Source organism: Ictalurus furcatus, chromosome 18 (assembly GCF_023375685.1).
Source record: "Ictalurus furcatus strain D&B chromosome 18, Billie_1.0, whole genome shotgun sequence".
Taxonomy (NCBI): domain Eukaryota; kingdom Metazoa; phylum Chordata; class Actinopteri; order Siluriformes; family Ictaluridae; genus Ictalurus; species Ictalurus furcatus.
The window spans coordinates 21710225-21728698 of record NC_071272.1 but is presented as its reverse complement, the minus strand read 5'-3'; the positions used below and the strand labels follow the sequence as shown (position 1 = coordinate 21728698).

Sequence of the window (18474 nt, the reverse complement as noted above, 5' to 3'; positions counted from 1 at the left end):
GGCTCAGAAAAAAAACTGAAAAAAAAAAACCTATATCGTTGTACTGTAAGGCAAATCTCGTTTGCCATAGGGAATTAATCAGACTACATCCTGTATGCCTTTCCAAACACCCATCCATTCTTGATAGAAGGCTCTAAAAGCTTTGTTGCTGTGACGACATCTCCCGGGCCTTCGTCGCACCAACTTGAGCTAAAGCTTCGTAGCCTGGCGTTGGCGCTCAATAGTTACGACCAATTTGTAATCAAAAAACCACCAAAAAAATTTTTTTAAAAACAACCAAACACTTGGCAAGTGATAACGAGTATGGGGATTTAAGGTGGAGGTGCATGTTTATAAGTCAGTGGCCTGCTGTAGTGGGAAAGTATCTGTGTTTGTCTTCGACTCTCGTGTTCTTATTTCAGGTTCTTGCATTTGATGCGACATTGCGAGTTTAAGTGTTTAACTCGGAGACTCTGTGGCATTCGAACAGTTAAGGAAATGGTTGTTATTCAAAGCCAGTAATTTAATTCTTTTCTCTCTTTTTTTTTTTTTTTTTTTTCCTGTTGTTTTTGAAAAAACAGCATGAAAAAGAGCTATCGCATCATGTGAGTTTTACATATACTTTAAGTTCGAGTTAATATGGGGCCTCTGCTGCAAATCTGGTTAATCAAAAGAAGTTTGAATTTCTGATCTTCAAAACTTTTTTTTTAATTTTATTATACATACTTTATCTTAAGCTGGGATATATTTAAAATACCAATTGTGTAGTTAGAGTACATAACTTTTTATTTTATTTTATTTTGCATGTATTCCTTTATTGTATTTGCTTCATACTCCTCCAACTGATACTGCTTTTCCAAGGTAGAAATAACGATCCAACCAGCAATTTTATTGTTTTTTGTTTATTTGATGTATTTTTGTTTGTTTGTTTGTTTGTTTGTTTGTTTTTGCATATTATCCTGAATCTCATTTACCATTTCAACTTTATTATTGCCAGATTACAATCTTAAAACGAGTAAGCTAGCTATTGAATCCAAATTGTGCTTCTATTTGTTGTCTGCACTATATAAAAAATTTAAATGAATGTTTGTTTTGGGTTGAAGCTGCTTAATCATTTTGTAAAATTGTACAGAAGATCAGTAATCATTCCTTGTTCTGTTTGACGTGTGTGTGTGTGTGTGTGTGTGTGTGTGTGTGTGTGTGAGCCCACTCCTAACTAAAATATTTTTTATTGTTTAAGTATTTGCCACTGTATTTGTACAAAGAACGGCCAGTTGGAATCCTAGTAGAAAGTTACTGAAACGTTTCTTGCATAATTCTCCAAAATGGCTACAGTACACGTTTGAGAAAAAAAAAAAGAGAGAGAGAGCTGTTTGCATTCACGTGTTTTCCGTTTCATTTGTAATTTTGGCATGCCTAGTTTTCTTTTGTAAATATATGTCCTGAGCATGTGAGAGACATTGCTCTAAGTGGTGCATTTTTGTATGTCTTTGTAGTAAAACGGGATGTTGCTTCAGTTCTCAACTTTCCCAGTAAAGAAATGTTTGCTCCTTTTTTTTTTTTGTTTGTTTTTGTTTCGTTTTGTTTTGTTTTTTTTTCTAAGAAATTGTATCTAATAATGTTCAGGTTAAGTCTAAAAGTTGTTCCTTCTGGTGGCCATAATTTACTATTAAAAGGATGATAAATGGTTTAGAGCATTTGACAAACATTTATTATGAGAGGCAGCCTGTCTTACTGTTGCTAAATAAACATGCCCATTCTAGTGTATTTAACCTATTGGATGGTTGTCTGTTATGTTGTTTTGTCAGTTTGTTTCTCGTGTAATGACCTTTTCACCGAGCGTTTTTGCTTTTATTTTGTTACTAATTAAAAGCCTAAAACATTGTTGCACAGAAGTAGGTGTGTGAGATTAGTTGCTTAAACACCATCGCTTCAAGAGTACTATAGAATGGCATTCCTCAAGATTACGTTTGCTTGTAAATGTTCTTTTGAAGTTTTTTTTGTTTTGTTTTGTTTTGTTTTTTGTACCGTTTCATGAATATCTGATTTATTCGAGCATGATGACAAAGTATGAACGTTGTGCATGCTGACTTAACTCACTTCATACAGGACAGAGTAATCGACCATCCAATGAGCCTGTTTTAAGGAGAATCTACAGCCATGGTTAAAAAGTATTGGCTGTGATATAAATGTTGTGTTTCGCACAGGTTTGCTGCTTCAGTTGGTGGGGCGTTGATTCACATTGTTTGTAGGTTATCGTGCAGAGTGATCAGATGCAATTTTTTTTTTTTTAATAATTGCAAAAAGTTTGTCAGAAACTTTAAAACTTTATCAGGAAGAAAAAAAAACACACACACACTTCATTGGGGGTTTTTTAAATTTTATTTGGCCCGGTACAAAACGACTAGCTCACATCATTTCACTGATCATCAGCACGTAGGAAGGTACTAGTGAACGAGTACCAGTCAGGTGAAATCACTCTATCGTTCTGATTGGATTATAAGAGGACTGCTGTAAAAGGAGGGAAGAAGCGCTTCCAATCGTTGTGGTGTTGTGTTAGTAATGGTTACCTCCAAAGAAAGACATGCAGCCATCATCACTTTGCATCAAAATGGCCTCGCATGCAAGGAAATTGCTGCAAAGAATATTGCACCTGAAGGAACCATTTACCAGATCATCAAGAGCTTCAAGGAGAGAGGTGAAGAACTGCAGTGAAGAAGGCTTCAAGACGTCCCAGAATGTCCAGCAAGCGCCAAGACCGTGTCCTCCTGTGGAGTCGGCTACGGAATCGTGTCACCACCAGTGCAGAGCTTGATCGCTACCGGCAGCAGGTGGGTGTGAGTGCATCTGCACGCATAGTGAGGCGAAGACTTTTTTGGATAACGGCTTGGTGTCAAGAAGGGCATCAAAGAAGCCACTTCTCTCAAAGGTAAACAGCAGGAAGTACAAGGATTGGACAGCAGAAGACCGGGGCGAAGTTATTTTCTCCGATGAAGCCCCCTTCCGACTGTTTGAGACCTCCAGAGAAGAAAAGCTGACCACTAGCGTGAGTCCTGTCTCGTTCCAACAGTGAAGCATTCTGAGACCATCCATGTGTGTGGCTGCTTTTCATCCAAGGGACTGGGTTCTCTTCCAATTCTGCCCGAAAACCCTACCATGAATAACGAACGGTATCAAAACGTCCTCCCAAGAGCAAGTTCTCCCAACGATCCAGGAGCAATTCGGTGGTGCGTTTTTTTCCAGCATGACAGAGCACCATGTCTCAAGGCAAGAGTGATAATGAAGCGTCTTGGAGATCATTACGTTTGAAATTTTGGATCCGTATCCACACAACACCCCCGGATCTTAAACCCGTAGAGAACCTGTCAGTCCTCAAAAGGCGATCGGACGAGCAGAAGCCCACAAATTGTATTCAAACTCCGAGCACTAATAAGGCAAGAATGGATCGCCATCGGTCAGGATTCGTCCCAGAAGCTGGTATCCAGTATTCCTGATTGAATTGCAGAAGTTATAAAGAACGAGGGTCAACACTATAAATACTATAAATGTTTTTGCCCAACAAAAGCCTTTCAAACTCATGAAATGCTTATCATTGTTTTCCAGTATACCATAGAAACGTGAAAAAAAAAAATGCTACAAACACTGAAGCAGCAAACTTCTGCAAAACACAACGTTTACGTCACTGCCGTTACGTTTGTCCATGACTGTACTAACCAATCACGTCACTGACCTTAAATGATGAGCACAAAGGGGGATGTATTATAGATTTCGATGTAGACGTAATTCAGTGGCACTCCAGCTGTTTGTGATTGCAGAAACTTCCAGCTGAAAAAGACCCTCGTTGCACTTGGTTTAACAACTTCTTCAAATTACAAAAGGATTTTTGTTTGTTTTTCAAATGATGCCTGCAAAATCAGGTGCCTTATTCAAACAAAAGGAACTTGATTTTTATTGATGTTTTCTAAGGAAATCAAGACTTCAGCCCATTTATGCCAAGAATTAAAATCGAGATTTTGTTTTCTTTTTATCGTGTTGAGCTTTCTGTAGAATGAGAGCTGTTGCTGCTTTGCCTCAGACAGTTTTCATGTAAAGATGAATGTAGTCTTCCTTCAGTGAAGAATTCAATATGTTAAGCTTGTACGTTATGACTCGTGGAACATTCTCGTTGAGAGACCGTTCAAACAGTGCTGCAGTCATAATGTAGACTTGTTTTAAAATGTTATTGTTAATATACACACGTTTTTCTTTCTTTTCTTTCTTTCTTGTTTTGTAGATGAATGCACAAGTCTGAACTGTCTTTACCTTCTTTCTTTTTTCTTTTCCGGTAATCTTTACTTGCCATCACACTTCCTGTACTTTCATTTCTTTTCTCAGCTTGCTGACAGTGATATATGAAGTTGAAAAAAAAAAAAAAAAAAAAGAAACTTGATTTTTGTTCTCCATAATTCCAGAATGATATATGAGAAGGTCTTGCTGAAATACGTTTAGCAGACCTGTAGTGGATTAAAGACTTCCGTAGGGCCCTCCGAGGAGCTTGGAAAGACGATGTCAGACTTTGTAAGCATTGTGTCCCCTCACCGATGTTCAAGATTACTGTGCCTCTCAATTCTTCTGGTTGTACTGTTCCTCTGATTTACCATGTGTGACTTTACTCGGAACAGTGTTATTCGTGCACCGACGGAAATGGCCTTGACCAGTTTACTCTCCGACGAACAGAAATCCCAGTTTTCCAAATACAAATACAACGACACAAGTAGACCTGTCTGAAATCGATGGATCCGAGATCCTGTTTCGGTGGATGAGAGGGCAGGAAGCAAGAAGACTGTATTGTTTTCGCTCATATGTTAGTGAAGCAGTTGACGTTCCACGTGTACAAGCTGACAGCATGTTTTCCCTGACCGCCTCCGTCGAGACGTGCAGAGTCTTCTCTCTATAGCCGCATCGCTTCCCTCCATGCTTTTGGACGTAAGGAAGCTCTTAATTTGTGCAAAACAAAATATGGACTTTGGGTAGGAGTCCCGTGTCGCTGCCCATTGGTGCTGAATTTTGAAAATACATACTTGAACACCCTCGGTGGTATGAGAGCTGTGACTTAGCATCTGTTGTCAGGCTCGTGGACTTTTTTTTTTTTTTTTTTTTCCCCTCTTTCCCCCCCTCCCCCTCCCCCTCCCCCCCCCCTTGCAAGAAACTGTGCTGGACAGTGGACAATTTGACATCAGTTGGAGCCACTGTAAACACCCGTGCCAAGGCCTCGTCCTCTTTAAAGGATGACTATGATGGGCATGGACAGAACCTGCGGTCGGGTGGGAGAAGGGTGTGTAAATGTAGCGGTGGTAGCTCTTCTTGTGTGTGTGTTTGTTTGTTTGTTGTTTGTTGTTTTTTACTTTAAGGAGGACATTGGAGCACTAGTAGGGTCACCTGGACTGTTGGCCCCAGTTTTCTCGACTGTGTCCTGAACACGTTCAGAAGACAACCACACAACCTGATAATAACAGAACCCCTGTACTTTTTTTCTGAGCACCACATTCACACATCACACTGCAATGATTTACATCTCCTTCCAAACTTTGCCAAATTTCGATCGTTCTTGCTAATTATCGACCTTCGGCGTGGGGTTTACAAAAAGGTAAAACGAAAACCCGCCAAAAAAAAAAAAAAAGACTTTGCTCGTTTCGAAACCCATACAACGTTCAATTTTCAATTGAAGGAATCGTCAGCCATTTGAAGGAGAAGAAGAAGAAGAAGAAAAAATTTCACAATTCATTACCTTGATGTCATGCTTCTGATGTTGTATGGTATTCTACTAGATAAATTAGCATGGGATCTTTTTAAGTAGCTAGTACTGTGTGTGTACTCCCCCCCAAGTGTAAAATCTCTTTTTGTCACAGTAGGAAGGCTGTATTTCATTGCGAAGTGCTCTGTTCTAGATCTCTTGGTGATTCTAAAGCAGAAACCTGCAGTGTATCCTACTGAAACTAACAGTTACTTGATCCTATTAGCAATGTCTATATTTGTAGTTCACATATATGCCTGTTCAAATACAATATCTTAACAGTTGTTCTATTTATGTTTCAGTGTTGTGCTGGATTTTTTTTTCCTTCCTTTCTTTCTTTCTCACGTTTTTTTTTTTTTTTTTGTTTTGTTTCTTTCATTTTTAGAGGCACAACTGGTTGGAAAACAACTCGGTTACTTGAGCATTGTTAATGTACAGATACGAAGTAGACTTAAAATCCATTGTGATGAATTTTGAACTACTTGTGCTGTTGTGCCTCTTGTTTCTTTCTCATTTTGTATTATCCGTAATTATGTCTCTGCATTGTATCAGCCCGGAGTTGGTACCACAATTTTGCTTGTAACCATGATAGTCTAATGCTATTATTGATTTTAATATCACAAATAAAAATTAGACACAGCCGTATTTTAGTTTCTGGGGTTTTAATTTACATTTCTGTCCTGATATCCAAATGGCCCGGATAACCCCAAACCCCGTCTTACTCCGTATATTTTCTAGCTTATGACCCGTCTCGCTCTGTCTCTCTTTTTGCGTCCTTCAAGCCAAATATTTGTCGTTGTCCTCATGGCACAACAATCCTTAACCAAAATTCCCATGTGGCCCAGTAATACAATAAATCAATAGTTATGACTCACTCGTTGAAATCACTGCTCCAGTCTCAAAGGGACTATCGTATTGTCCCTTACTAACTTTGTTTTCCCCGGTCCCTACACTGCAACTGCTTTGATCTTGGAAATAGTAACGCAGTCTCTCTGAATAAAAAACAATAGGCGTGTTTTCCCTACATGGACAAAGTGGAAAAAGTCATATCGACAAGACGTTTAGTCATTTAGGTTCCACAAACTATTTACAATGTGATCATAGTGGAAAAAAATATATATATAAACCGATCTCAATTCTAAGCTTTATAGCTTCTATAAATATTACATAAATATTCATTGATAAATATGCTAAAAGTAATGTTCATCTGCCTAATGTGTAATTGGCAAAGAAATTGAATCTCTATCTGAAAATGGAGGTTTCAACAAGACCACCAAACATACAGCCAAAATAACCTCGTATGGCCTAGCTGATCTCCTGACCTGAATCCCGTTGAAAATGTACGCAGGATTTTGAAATTCTAAGTCCCTGAGAAGGAACCTTGTAACCTTGTTTAAATGTTTGTTTGTTTGTTTGTTTATTTATTTATTTTATTGAAGCAAGAAAACAAAGGTTATTCAACATCTATCATCAATGTGAAAAACTAATTGCCCCCTTAAAATTAAAATCTGGTTGTGCCGACTTTAGCAGCAATAACTGCAACCGAACGCTTCCAATAACTGGAGATCAGACTTTCACTTACTTCTAGGACTAGGATTTACTCCTATGTTTTGGATCGTTGTCTTGCTGCATAATCCAGTCACGCTTGAGTTTCAACTTATGGATCGTAGGTATGATGTTCTTTTTGTGGAATTCGGTGTTTGGTTTACGCCAGATGTAACGGGACCACTGTCTTCCAGATGGTTCCACGTTCGACTCCTCAATCCACAGAACATTCCCCCAAAAGGTTTGAATATCATCAGGGTTTGTTTTGACAAAATTCAGATGAGTCTTAATGTTCTTCTGGGTTAGCAGTGGTTTTCACCTCACCACTCTTCCATGGATGCCATTTTTCCGCAGTGTCTTTCTGATAGTGGAGTCATGAACAGTGACCTTTATCGATACAAGAGAGGCCTGTAGGTCCTTTGATGTTGTCCTTGACTCTTTTGTGACTTCCTGGACGAATCGTCGCTGTGCTCTTGGAGGAATTTTGAAAGTTCAGCCAGTTCTGGGAAGGTTCACTGCTTTGCCGAGTTTTTCCATTTGGAGATAACGGCTGTCACTGTGGTTCTTTGGAGTCCCAGAGTCTTTGAAATAGCTTTGTAACCCTTCCCAGACTGATGTATTTCAATCACCTTCTTCCTCATCATTTCTGGAATTTCTTTCAATTTTGGCATAGTGTGTTACTGGGTAAGACCTTTTAACCGACTTTGTGCTGTTGAAAAAGTTGTATGTAAGTGTTGATGTGATTGAACAGGGTTTGCAGTAATCGGGCCTGGTTGTGTCTAGTCCAGCTGAACTCCATTATGAATGCAGTTTCATAGATTTGGGGAATTAGTAACTATGGGGGCAAATACATTTTCACGCAGGCCCAGTTGGTATTGGATACCTTTTTTGCTTCAATAAATAACATTATCGTTTAAAAACTGTATTTTTTGTTAAAAACTGGATCAGCTCCCGGCTCCCTGCAACCCTGTGTAGAATAAGTGTAGGGTAAGTGTAGGATGGATGGAATGTTCTGCCAATCAAAAGATTTGGACACACTACATTGAATATATTTTTTACTGTACGAGACATTTTGAGAAAAAATGGTTTATAGTTGAAATAAGACAAATGTACACTCACCATCCACTTTATTAGGAACACCTGTACACCCGCTCATTAATCCAGTCAGCCAATCATGCAGATACAAGTCAAGAGCTTGGGGAAAAGCGTGATCTCTGTGACTTTAACCGTGGCATGGTTGTTGCTGCCAGATGGGCTGGTTTGAGTATTTCATAAACGGCTTTGATTTTCACACGTAACAGTCTCCAGACAATGGCGCAAAAAACAAAAACCATTGCGGGACCGACAGTTCTGTGGGTGGAAATGCCTTGTTGATCAGGAAAATCGCCAGATTGGTTTGAGCTGCCAGGAAGTCTATAGTAACTCAAATGCTCACTTTTACAACCGTGGTGAGCAGAAAAGCATCTCAACATGCACAAAACTTCAAACATTGAGCTGGATAGGCTACAAGAGCAGACGACCACATCGGCTTCCGCTCCTGTCAGCCAAGAACAAGAATCATGGGCACAGACTTATCAAAACTGAGCAGTTGAAGATTAGGGAAAAATAAATATACACCTGGTTTATTTACAGTCTTCAACTGTCCAGTTTTGGTGTACTGCCCCCATGGTGTTCCTATTAAAGTGGACTGTGAGTGTAATGGTGAAGTGAATTTCCATGTAGAAATTTATTTCAGAACAACGTATTTATAAGAAGTTTTTCTTCACTTTACTTGAAAGGTTATTACTATAAAATAGTAGAAAGGACTAAAAAAACACCAAAGTTTTGAATTTGTTTAGAGGAGCTCTCCTTTCAGCTAAAAAGAAATGCGTTGTCGTTTTGTTTGGACATTTTCGCTCTACGTACCACAACAAAGATGGCGTCAAAAAAGCGGTTTCGTTTTGTTTGGACCTTTCCGCTCTACGTACCACAACAAAGATGGCGTCAAAAAAGCGTTTTCGTTTTGTTTTGGACCTTTTCGCTCTACGTACCACAACAAAGATGGCGTCGTCTTCTGACGTCTCTTTTCGAATATGTGTGCAAGAAATCATCAAATATGATTTAGAGATTAAAGCTCTCATTCAGGTAGGGTGTAGGGTGCAAACTCTTTTTTTTCCGTCATTAGTGTTCAGTAGTGTTGGTTAAATTGTAAATGTTTTAGCCTCACAGTAAATATGAGTAACTACGTAGATGAAATGAAACAGGATAAGTTTTGCTCGTGTTTCCACTTCGCTGTGTTTTTCATACCAGGATATACGAGAATGTCGCGGTCCACACAGCGTGTTAATGGAGCTGAACGCTGCAGTGAAGGAAAAATCCAAGCACTTAACTCAACGAATAAAGGTCAGGATATATACATCACATTTAACCCACTTACATTGTAAATGTACTAATCCGAATCGTTTAATTATATTCATGCTGATCCCCCCCCCCCCCAAAAAAAAAAAACAACAACCAAAACAATAGATACGTCACATAAATTCTTATGGTTTCCACCACAAATACCATTACAATCCCTCAGCTAACCATTAAAACCATTACCTTTATTGGTCCTTAATGGTATCCACTAGACATAACACGCCACCAATAGAAGGTAACAGATTAGCAGTAGAGAACCTCAGGGACAATTCCCGTTTCCAATAAAACTAATACAATTCCCATTAAAACCATTACCTTTATTGGTCCTTAATGGTATCCACTAGACATAACATGCCACCAATAGAAGGTAACAAATTACCATTAGATAACCACAGGGACAATTCCAGTTTCCAATAAAACCAATACAATTCCCATTAAAACCATTACCTTTATTGGTCTCACACTTTAAAAATACAGACTTCTGAATATATCCCCTCCCCTTTTTTTTTTATTAATAATCACATCTGACATATTTACATTACATTAGGAATTGATTTTGTGTGTGTGTGTGTGGGGGGGGGGGTTGTCTGAGAGTGAGAAAGAGAAAACATACTCGTGGGAGGGATGGGCTTGGTGGTTCCGACCAAATTGTTGAGGCCCCCTGGGCGGCCCCCAATTTGAAAACCACTGCACTACATAACACTCACATTCTAGCAGTAGTTCATTACATTGAAACCATTACTACATGTTCTACAGGCTGTCAGTTATCGCATGGCAACACACAATGCTCTATCCAGCTGTGGCTTCTTTGGGAACTATTTTCATTGAGCAAAAATATACAGAACATTTGCCTGCAATGGGCATCACTTATCATTGATCACCTCATTTAATTTAAAGTGGTGTGTAAATTTGCATGAGCCAAATTAAATGAAAACTTTCCACCCAATTTGCTTTGTACTCACGTGCGTATGTTGCTCACCCACAACGTGCAAAGCAAATTTCCAGCACACCTCATTTGCATTTAGTGATGTCCACAAAACTTTTATTTATTTATTAATTTAAAAAAAAAAGTTCAGTTGCACAGACAGCTGGGAAAATCAAATGAACAATGAGGGTAAACGATTCGTTTTATTTGTCTTAATTTATGCTGGCTTACTTTTTTTTTAAATTGTTTAATTAATAAATAATATACAACAACTGGTTTTTACAAAATTTTTCTCTTTTGCTTTTTCTTGCTCCCAGACCTAATGGACTAGCATGAGGATGTGTTTTTGATCAGCTACAGTGCACTAGTATAAGTTCTATCGTTCCGGATAAATGCTGTAAACATATAAATAAAAACAAGCCATGTAACCTTGTCGTTATATGCCATATATAAAAGTACAGCAACCCATACAGATTATGATCTGAAGCCGACCAAGTCGAAGGTGCACGTCAGTTAGTCTCCGTACGCATGCATTTCGAATGATGCGTTTCTCAGAATGTACGAGGTTTTTATGAATACGTGTGTTAAATGCTCATATGAAGGATTTACAAATAAATCCATTCATATCCATCTTGCTAAATGAGGCTCATTGGGTCTGAAATTTCAGTTAAGCATTTTAATTTCTTTTTATAGAACCGTTGTGTTAAAGAAGCATCGCACTCGCGATCCTGCCGCTGTACTGTACAGCGCTCTTGCTCATGTGATCTTAATTAATTATATACATACCGTTCCTTATTACAACTTCATTTAGAACAGTTTTCTCCCTTCCAGTTTAAATTGACATTTGAGGATGAATATTTTGTCGATATTTTGTATAATTTTTCATGAGAAAATGTATTTATTAATTAATCTAGTACTGTTTTACTAGATGATACTAAGTTGCAACAACAACAAGAACAAAAAAACCAAAAAAACCCACAGGAAGCAGGAAGTGGGCAAAGTCTTAACACAAAGCAAAAGCTGGTTTTCTTGCTAGAAGTAAAAAAAAAAAAAAGAAAACTGCTGATTAACATATGAAAACTATTGGTTTACATGACCGGTTTCCTTAGAATTTAACATACTTCTTACTGAGCCTTTAAGACTGATACCGTATATATATATTAAATGGTGTCTATTATGTAAGGGATTTGATAAGGAATTTATTTTCAAGAATTGCACAAGAAATCTGAAATTTGTGCTCTTTCTTTCTACCTTTTTATCTAAACTGTGCACATGGACATTCATCATTAATCTTTAACAAGCCAAAATTAAACAGGCAAAAAAAAAAATTAAAATATCTTAACCAGCCTAATCGAGTAATATAATTGCTACACATTTTACTACTACATAAAAAAACCTATTGAATGAAATGTAGTAAATGCTCACACTACTATCTGTGGTTTTTTATCTGGCTTTTACTTGTTTGAGTGAAACTACCAGTGTTTTTCATTGAGAAAAAAAAAAACAGCTTTCTTTTTGCTGCTATTAAACCTTTTTTTTTTTTTTTTCACATTTGATCTGACGGCTCTGTCGGACTTATTTTACAATTGAAACCCAGGGTCCTTTGTTTTGTTTTCTTTAAAATTGTCTCAAACCTGAACACAGTGCACGCAGCAAGTACTTGAATATAAAAATCCATGTCGATTTTTTTTTTTCTTCTTTCTTTCTTCAAAGTGAGCGTTATCGATTGTTAGTTGCAGTCCTCATATACAGATTGGTGACAAATTAATGGTAAAACTTGAGGGGTTGCGCTCTTATGCTGTGGGCGGCATTTTACTAGATTGTTCCACTTGTCACCTTTGAACCCTGGTCCTAGAGTACCCTAATGTCCTGTACCTCCCTGTACCCCCTGTTCTAACACACCCACTTCAACTCCGGATGGGAGTTGGATGGATGAAAAGCTGAAAACTATTTGAATATGATTTCATTTGATTATGATTAACGTTTGCAGATGTCTTTTTCTCTGTTTTTGAACTTTGTCTTTGTTTTGTACAGTTTTAAGATTTCGAAAAAAAAACTCTCGACCCTAAATACAAAATATCAAAAATTCACATCTAAAGATGAAATGTAAATTTGTTACAAGATGAACAGTCTGGGATTCCCCGGGAAATGTAGATGCTTTCAGAATGGTCAACGTTTAGCTAATCACAGTCATGCGCCAAAGATATTATGTTCTACTGACACAGCTAAATTCATGAATTTTTTTTTTTTTGACCACTTTGAAAGTGTCTACGTTTTCCCCGGGAATTTCAGATCTGTCACCTTTGGGTGAATTTACAGAAAAGCTCCATAATCGTCGTCGTTCCAGTATGTCCTTTGTTGCAACAAATGATCAACTGATCAATGCACCCTTTTTGGTGGTAGGATATGGAACAAATGGCTAAAGAACAAGATAAAGAGACCGATAAGAACAGTATTATGGCTGAAACAGAAGGTCATCACAAACAAATGTTAAGGTGAGAGGCTCAGGGGACTTGTGCTCTTTGCATGCTGTACTTTTCATGTTGCCTGTATATTTACTGTCATGGTTGTTTTTGCACCTCTGTACCAGTAACCAGACAGCATGGAGGAAAGCCAACTTGGCCTGCAAGCTGGCCATCGATAACCTGGAAAAAGACGAGCTAGTACACGGCGGGGACTCGTCATTAAGGCAAAGGTAAGTCAAGTTCTCAGTGCTACGTGTTGAGGGGAAACAAACCGCTTTCGAATGACTTTAAATACTTGCTACTTAATTGAAGTGATCAGATGTACATTAATTGCTTTTGGAGTGAGTGTGTCTCATTCACCCGTTCACACACACACTCACGCACCAATGGTAGCAGAGCTGCCACGCAAGGCGCTAACTTGCCATCGGGAGCAACTTGGGCTTCAGTGTCTTGCCTAAGGACATGTGGTGTCGTGGGCCGGGAATCGAACCAACCGCCAACCCTACGATTAGCGGACAACCCGCTCTACCACCTGATCCACAGCCGCTCCACAATTAGATCAGCGCTGTGTTTGAATCTGGATAAGAGTAAAAAGCTTTTCCAGTTAATGAGGAGCGTGTGGACACTCATTCATTCATTCATTGTTTGACAGTGTCTGCTTTATCCTTCGGTGCAGGGAAGATGGTGCTCGTCCTGAAGCACACAGGGATGACTGCTTGGCTCAGAGAAATAATGTTGAAGCTGATCAGCACGTTCCCTGAGCACCCGGCCAGGTATGTTGTCAAGACCTGCAGCTTTCCGTGGGTTAACTCTGGACAGAGTTTTCCTGGGATCTACTGCATGCAGACAAAGGAATCGGTCAGTGGGAGCTGGGGTGGTCTTCCACGCTGGCATGTCGTTCTGCGCTTTGAACCGTGCGTAGAAATCCTTCAGTGCATCTGGCAGCGAGGCGTCATCATCACAGACAGGTGGTGTAGACCGTCGTAGTCCGTGATGGCCTGAATACGTTGCCATATACGCCTTGTCACCTTAGTGTTTATGAAGTGACTGTGCTTCTTCCTGCGTAGTTGCGCTTTGTCTCTCTGATACCCCCGGGATAGATTCTCGCTTGCTGTGCAGAGGGCTGCCTTGTCGTCAGACCTATAAGCAGCGTCTCTCAGGTTTTCAACAGCAAGTTTACCTCTGCACCGGTTTCTGGTTTGCGATGGTCTTGAAGGAAGTTACATCATCGATGCACTTTCTGATCTAGCCAATCACTGATGCTGTGTATTCCTCCAAGTCTGTGTTGTTGCGGTATGTAGCGGTGTCTCTGAACATATTCCAGACTGTGTGCTCAAAACAGTCCTGCAGTAGCATTCAAACATGATCCATTAATGGACTGGGCAGTCTTCACAACCTTCACAACCGAGAGCAGTTTCTGCAGTTTCAGATGCTGTAGCTACAAGGCAGAACGCTCGCTGACGCTCATGTAGAAACAGTTGAGGACGGGTGTGCACGTGCATCTTCACACATGCAAGTAGCACCACTGAGCATGTCAAGTCGTCTGTGATCTGCGCACGCAAAAGCTTGAAATTGCTCAGTTTCCAGATGCTCACGTCCTCCTGAAGTCGACAACGGTCTTTTTAGTCTTGCTGACATTTAGACAGAGATTTTTATCGTCGCACCAGACCTCAAGCTGTCTCACTTCCTCTTTCGTAGGCCGTCTCATCATTGTTTTTGATGAACCCTGTGACAGTGCTGTCGTTCGCAAACATCGTGATGTGGTCGCTGTGATGTTTAGTGACACAGACGTGGGTGAGCAGTGTGTACAGCGGAAGACTCGCTACACAACACCGTGGGGGTTCCGGTGTTCAGGCTGACTGAGACGGATGATCTGTGGTGGATTGTGACTTCGCAGTCATCAGATCTCAACCCAGTTGAACACCTCTGTGCAAGATGTTTGGACCGGTTTGTTAGAAGGCACTGTCCTCCACCATCATCAAAACAGCAACGGAGGGAAATATCAATTGGATATAATTCCTCCAGGACAGTTCCAGAGAAACTCACTCACAAGGCACTTTGAAGCTGTTCTGATGTCTCCTAGATGACTTACTGACCATAACTTTATCTTGTATTTGTTTGATGGTAGGAAGGCCACCAAGGAGAACTTGACGGAGACATCCAGTGGCATCACTGAGAGTTTGATGAGCATCAGCCGATTGATGGCCCAACAGGTGAAGCAAAGTGAGGAGACCATTGGCACTCTGGGTAAGAGCACACAGCTTTCTGTTATTATATATTATATTTAATGATGTCTGTTGTTATCTCTAGATCAGGGTTATCCAAATGGCAGGCCAAATACAGCTCGTTTATCAATCGAGACTGACCCTCTGATCTGATTAGTAATCAATTAGTGAAACATTTTAAAGAGTAAAATCTGCATAAATACCTGACGTTTTGCCACAATAAACCTTAATCCTCTAATCCTCCAATAAGAGAGCCGAGATCTCCTGCGATGCCGTCAACATCCAGTTGCAGAGATGTGCGATTGATGACGAAACACCTGTTAGTTTTTGCCACGGTATCTATTTAGCAAGCCAGACACCTTCTTAGGACTTAACTAATTTGGGGAGGATTTGTAATTGATTATACGTGATATGGTCAAAAGTATGTGGACACCTGCCCATCACATCGATACGTCGTAAGCACACAATTGTCTAGGATGTATTTGTATGCTGAAGCAGCATTACAGGCCCAAACCTGTTCCAGCACGACATTGCCCCTGTGCTCAAAGTGAGCTCCATGAAGACATGGAGATTTGTGTGGAAGAACGTGAGTGTCCTGCACAGAGCTCTGACCTCAACCCCACTGAACACCTTTGGGATGAACTGGAATGCTGACTCGCCCGACTTCGGTAACTGACTTCACTAATGCTCTTGTGGCTGAATGAACACAAATCCCGACAGCCATGTTCCAAAATTCAGTGGAAAGCCTTCCCAGGAGAGTGGAGGTTATTATAACACCAAAGGGCGACCAACTCTGGAATGGGATGTTCAACAAGCACATATTAGTGTGATGATCAGCTGTACACAAACTTTTGGCCATACATTATTGTTTGATGATGTAGTGGCCGGAGACTCCTATACTCTCCTTGGTACTTTCCTATCACTTAGCTAGCCAACTTTATATAAATAGTCAAATTTGTTCCCAAAGAGCAAGCCGGAGTTTACGGTACGAAGGACACACTCCCTGAGGTGATATGAGGAAGAAACCTTGAGAGGAACCATCCTCATCTGAATGATTGTAAATAATAGTGCGATTGTAAATAATGTCCCTTGTATAACTGTTTACTATATAGTCAAAAGGTGCACTTGTGTAACCAGGAACTTATGAGCTACTTATAAATATGAGCATCATATTAATCATTTCTGAATTCATTATAGATTTTAACACGCAGTCTAATGTGTTAGTGATCAGCTGTTCAATGATGGAGACTTGCGTGCACAACTCTTCTAAGGAGAGAATCTGATCTGGATCTGATATGCATGTCCCTTATTTCTTTCTTTTTTTTTTTTTTAATACGAGCAAGAACTCTGTCCTATCAGCAGCGATCCAATCTGCAAAAATGCAAATGGGTAATGAAAACGTCACACCTCTCCTAAAACATAGCACAGCTCCTATAACACCTTTGAGACCACGCGTTAGAATCATGCCGACATGTTTTTGCTAAATGAACGGCTCTAAATGTGCCTCGGTTACAGACGTAGTCCGTCTTTTTTGCTCTATCCGTAGCTACATCGTCGAGGTCAGTACTGGAGACAAGCGAAGGGTTTAAAGCCATGACGTCCACGATCCACTTGGGACGGAAGCTCCTCCTGAAATACAACCGGCGTGAACTCACAGACAAACTCCTCATCTTTCTCGCACTTGCTCTGTTTTTTGCCACCGTACTCTACATCCTGAAAAAGAGGCTCTACTCGTTCATTTAGGATGAGGGGGGGAAAAAAAACTCGAGTGTCTATTTTACTATATGCAAATACTTGAATTGTTGGCACTGTTCTGGTGATGGAGGTAGTGTGGTGTGTATATATATACTCTGTCGGGCCGTTGGTATTGACTTTATGCAAACGAAACAGTATGAGCACATGGGAAAAGTTGTAACATTTTTAAAAATGGGAATTTCAAGGGCGTTTATGAAGTAATGGCATTGTATATAGCGTTTTCTTTAGAAATATATTTATTCTTGGCCCAAGTATGTTTAGTTGGAGGCATCTTGATTAAAACCCCGAAGCTTTCTTTTACCATACCTTTACACCAGTGCGCATAAGTGCCTTCTCTCGCTCTATTTGAAAGTGTAAAAGCGTTTTATTTGCTCTTGCGAGGTCTTTACGGCCTTTAGAAAGCCGTATTTTTAAGCCATTTTGAAACCGTTTCTAGTTGTTTTTTTTTTTTTGTGTGTTTTTTTTTTTTTTTTTTACAGAGTTGATTGTGCCTACATTTTTGAAAGGAAGTATTGGGAAGAAACATACTTGAGGTGTAGGTACACTGCATTATGCCTGTTTTGTTTTCTTAGTCGTTCTGATAGTAATTTATTAATTAATGAGGTGCTATTAGTATCTCATGATGTTCTTCAGAGGTCAGACCACTTGATGGTGCTGTAGTGTTTTTTCCATTTAATACATACAATTACTTTGTCAAGTAGATATCAATTTTTTTTTTCTTTCTCTGAACATGAGAAAATAGTAGAATATGGGTTTCCAACCCTAGTCTTCGAGTACCACCTGTCCTGTACATTTGAGTGTTTTTCCCACTCTAACACACACACACACACACATTTCACTCACTCTGTGAAATTCAGTGTCCTGTATTCAGGTATAGTTTGTTGCAGATGACTCCACTGTGATAAAGTTACCTTGTTTTACATCTTTAATTCAAATCCGTTGACCTCATGACTGTTTAATAAACACGAACTGTTTTTAAGTGTGTGTTGTAATATAATTTAAGTTCTGTTCTTGAACTGTGTTGCACATTCACTACTGAAAATTATTTCAAAACTGTATCCCCCCCCCCCCCCAAGAAAAACGAAAAGAAAACATCAAACATCCCCGAGGTGTTTGTATAAACATTTCGCTAAGTATGAATGCCTGAGAGTAGATTGGGTCGTTTAATAAGAAGAAACGACGAAAAAAATTCGCACACAAATGTCCCGAACATAATTTATTGACCAATAATGCATTCATTTAAGTGGGGAAAATAATATTTGTGGATAATAACGTGTGGATTTTTGATTTGATCTACCAGAATGTAAGGAAATACTGAAATATTTGACACAACAATACAAAAACGTATAAATAATACAAGTGGTATAGAAAATACATTAAAATAACACATACCTGGTACTGTTGTACGTG

The 18474-nt window shown here is 39.4% G+C and overlaps 1 protein-coding gene across 3 annotated transcripts; it reads left to right on the top strand.

The window, feature by feature from the left end:
- Positions 1 to 66: 66 nt before the first annotated feature.
- Positions 67 to 18043, top strand: bnip1b (BCL2 interacting protein 1b). Of its 3 annotated transcripts, XM_053648010.1 has the most exons (7): positions 67 to 9421; positions 9587 to 9679; positions 13023 to 13114; positions 13210 to 13314; positions 15213 to 15331; positions 16653 to 16698; positions 16856 to 17046. In XM_053648010.1, the coding sequence occupies exons 1-7, from the start codon at positions 9275 to 9277 to the stop codon at positions 16896 to 16898; spliced, it is 645 nt and encodes a 214-aa protein (XP_053503985.1). In that variant the 5' UTR covers positions 67 to 9274; the 3' UTR covers positions 16899 to 17046. The 3 variants fall into 3 exon arrangements, with proteins under 3 accessions (XP_053503985.1, XP_053503984.1, XP_053503986.1); XM_053648009.1 differs by lacking the exon at positions 16653 to 16698 and having other exon boundaries at positions 16856 to 18043; XM_053648011.1 differs by having other exon boundaries at positions 15560 to 16958.
- Positions 18044 to 18474: the final 431 nt, after the last annotated feature.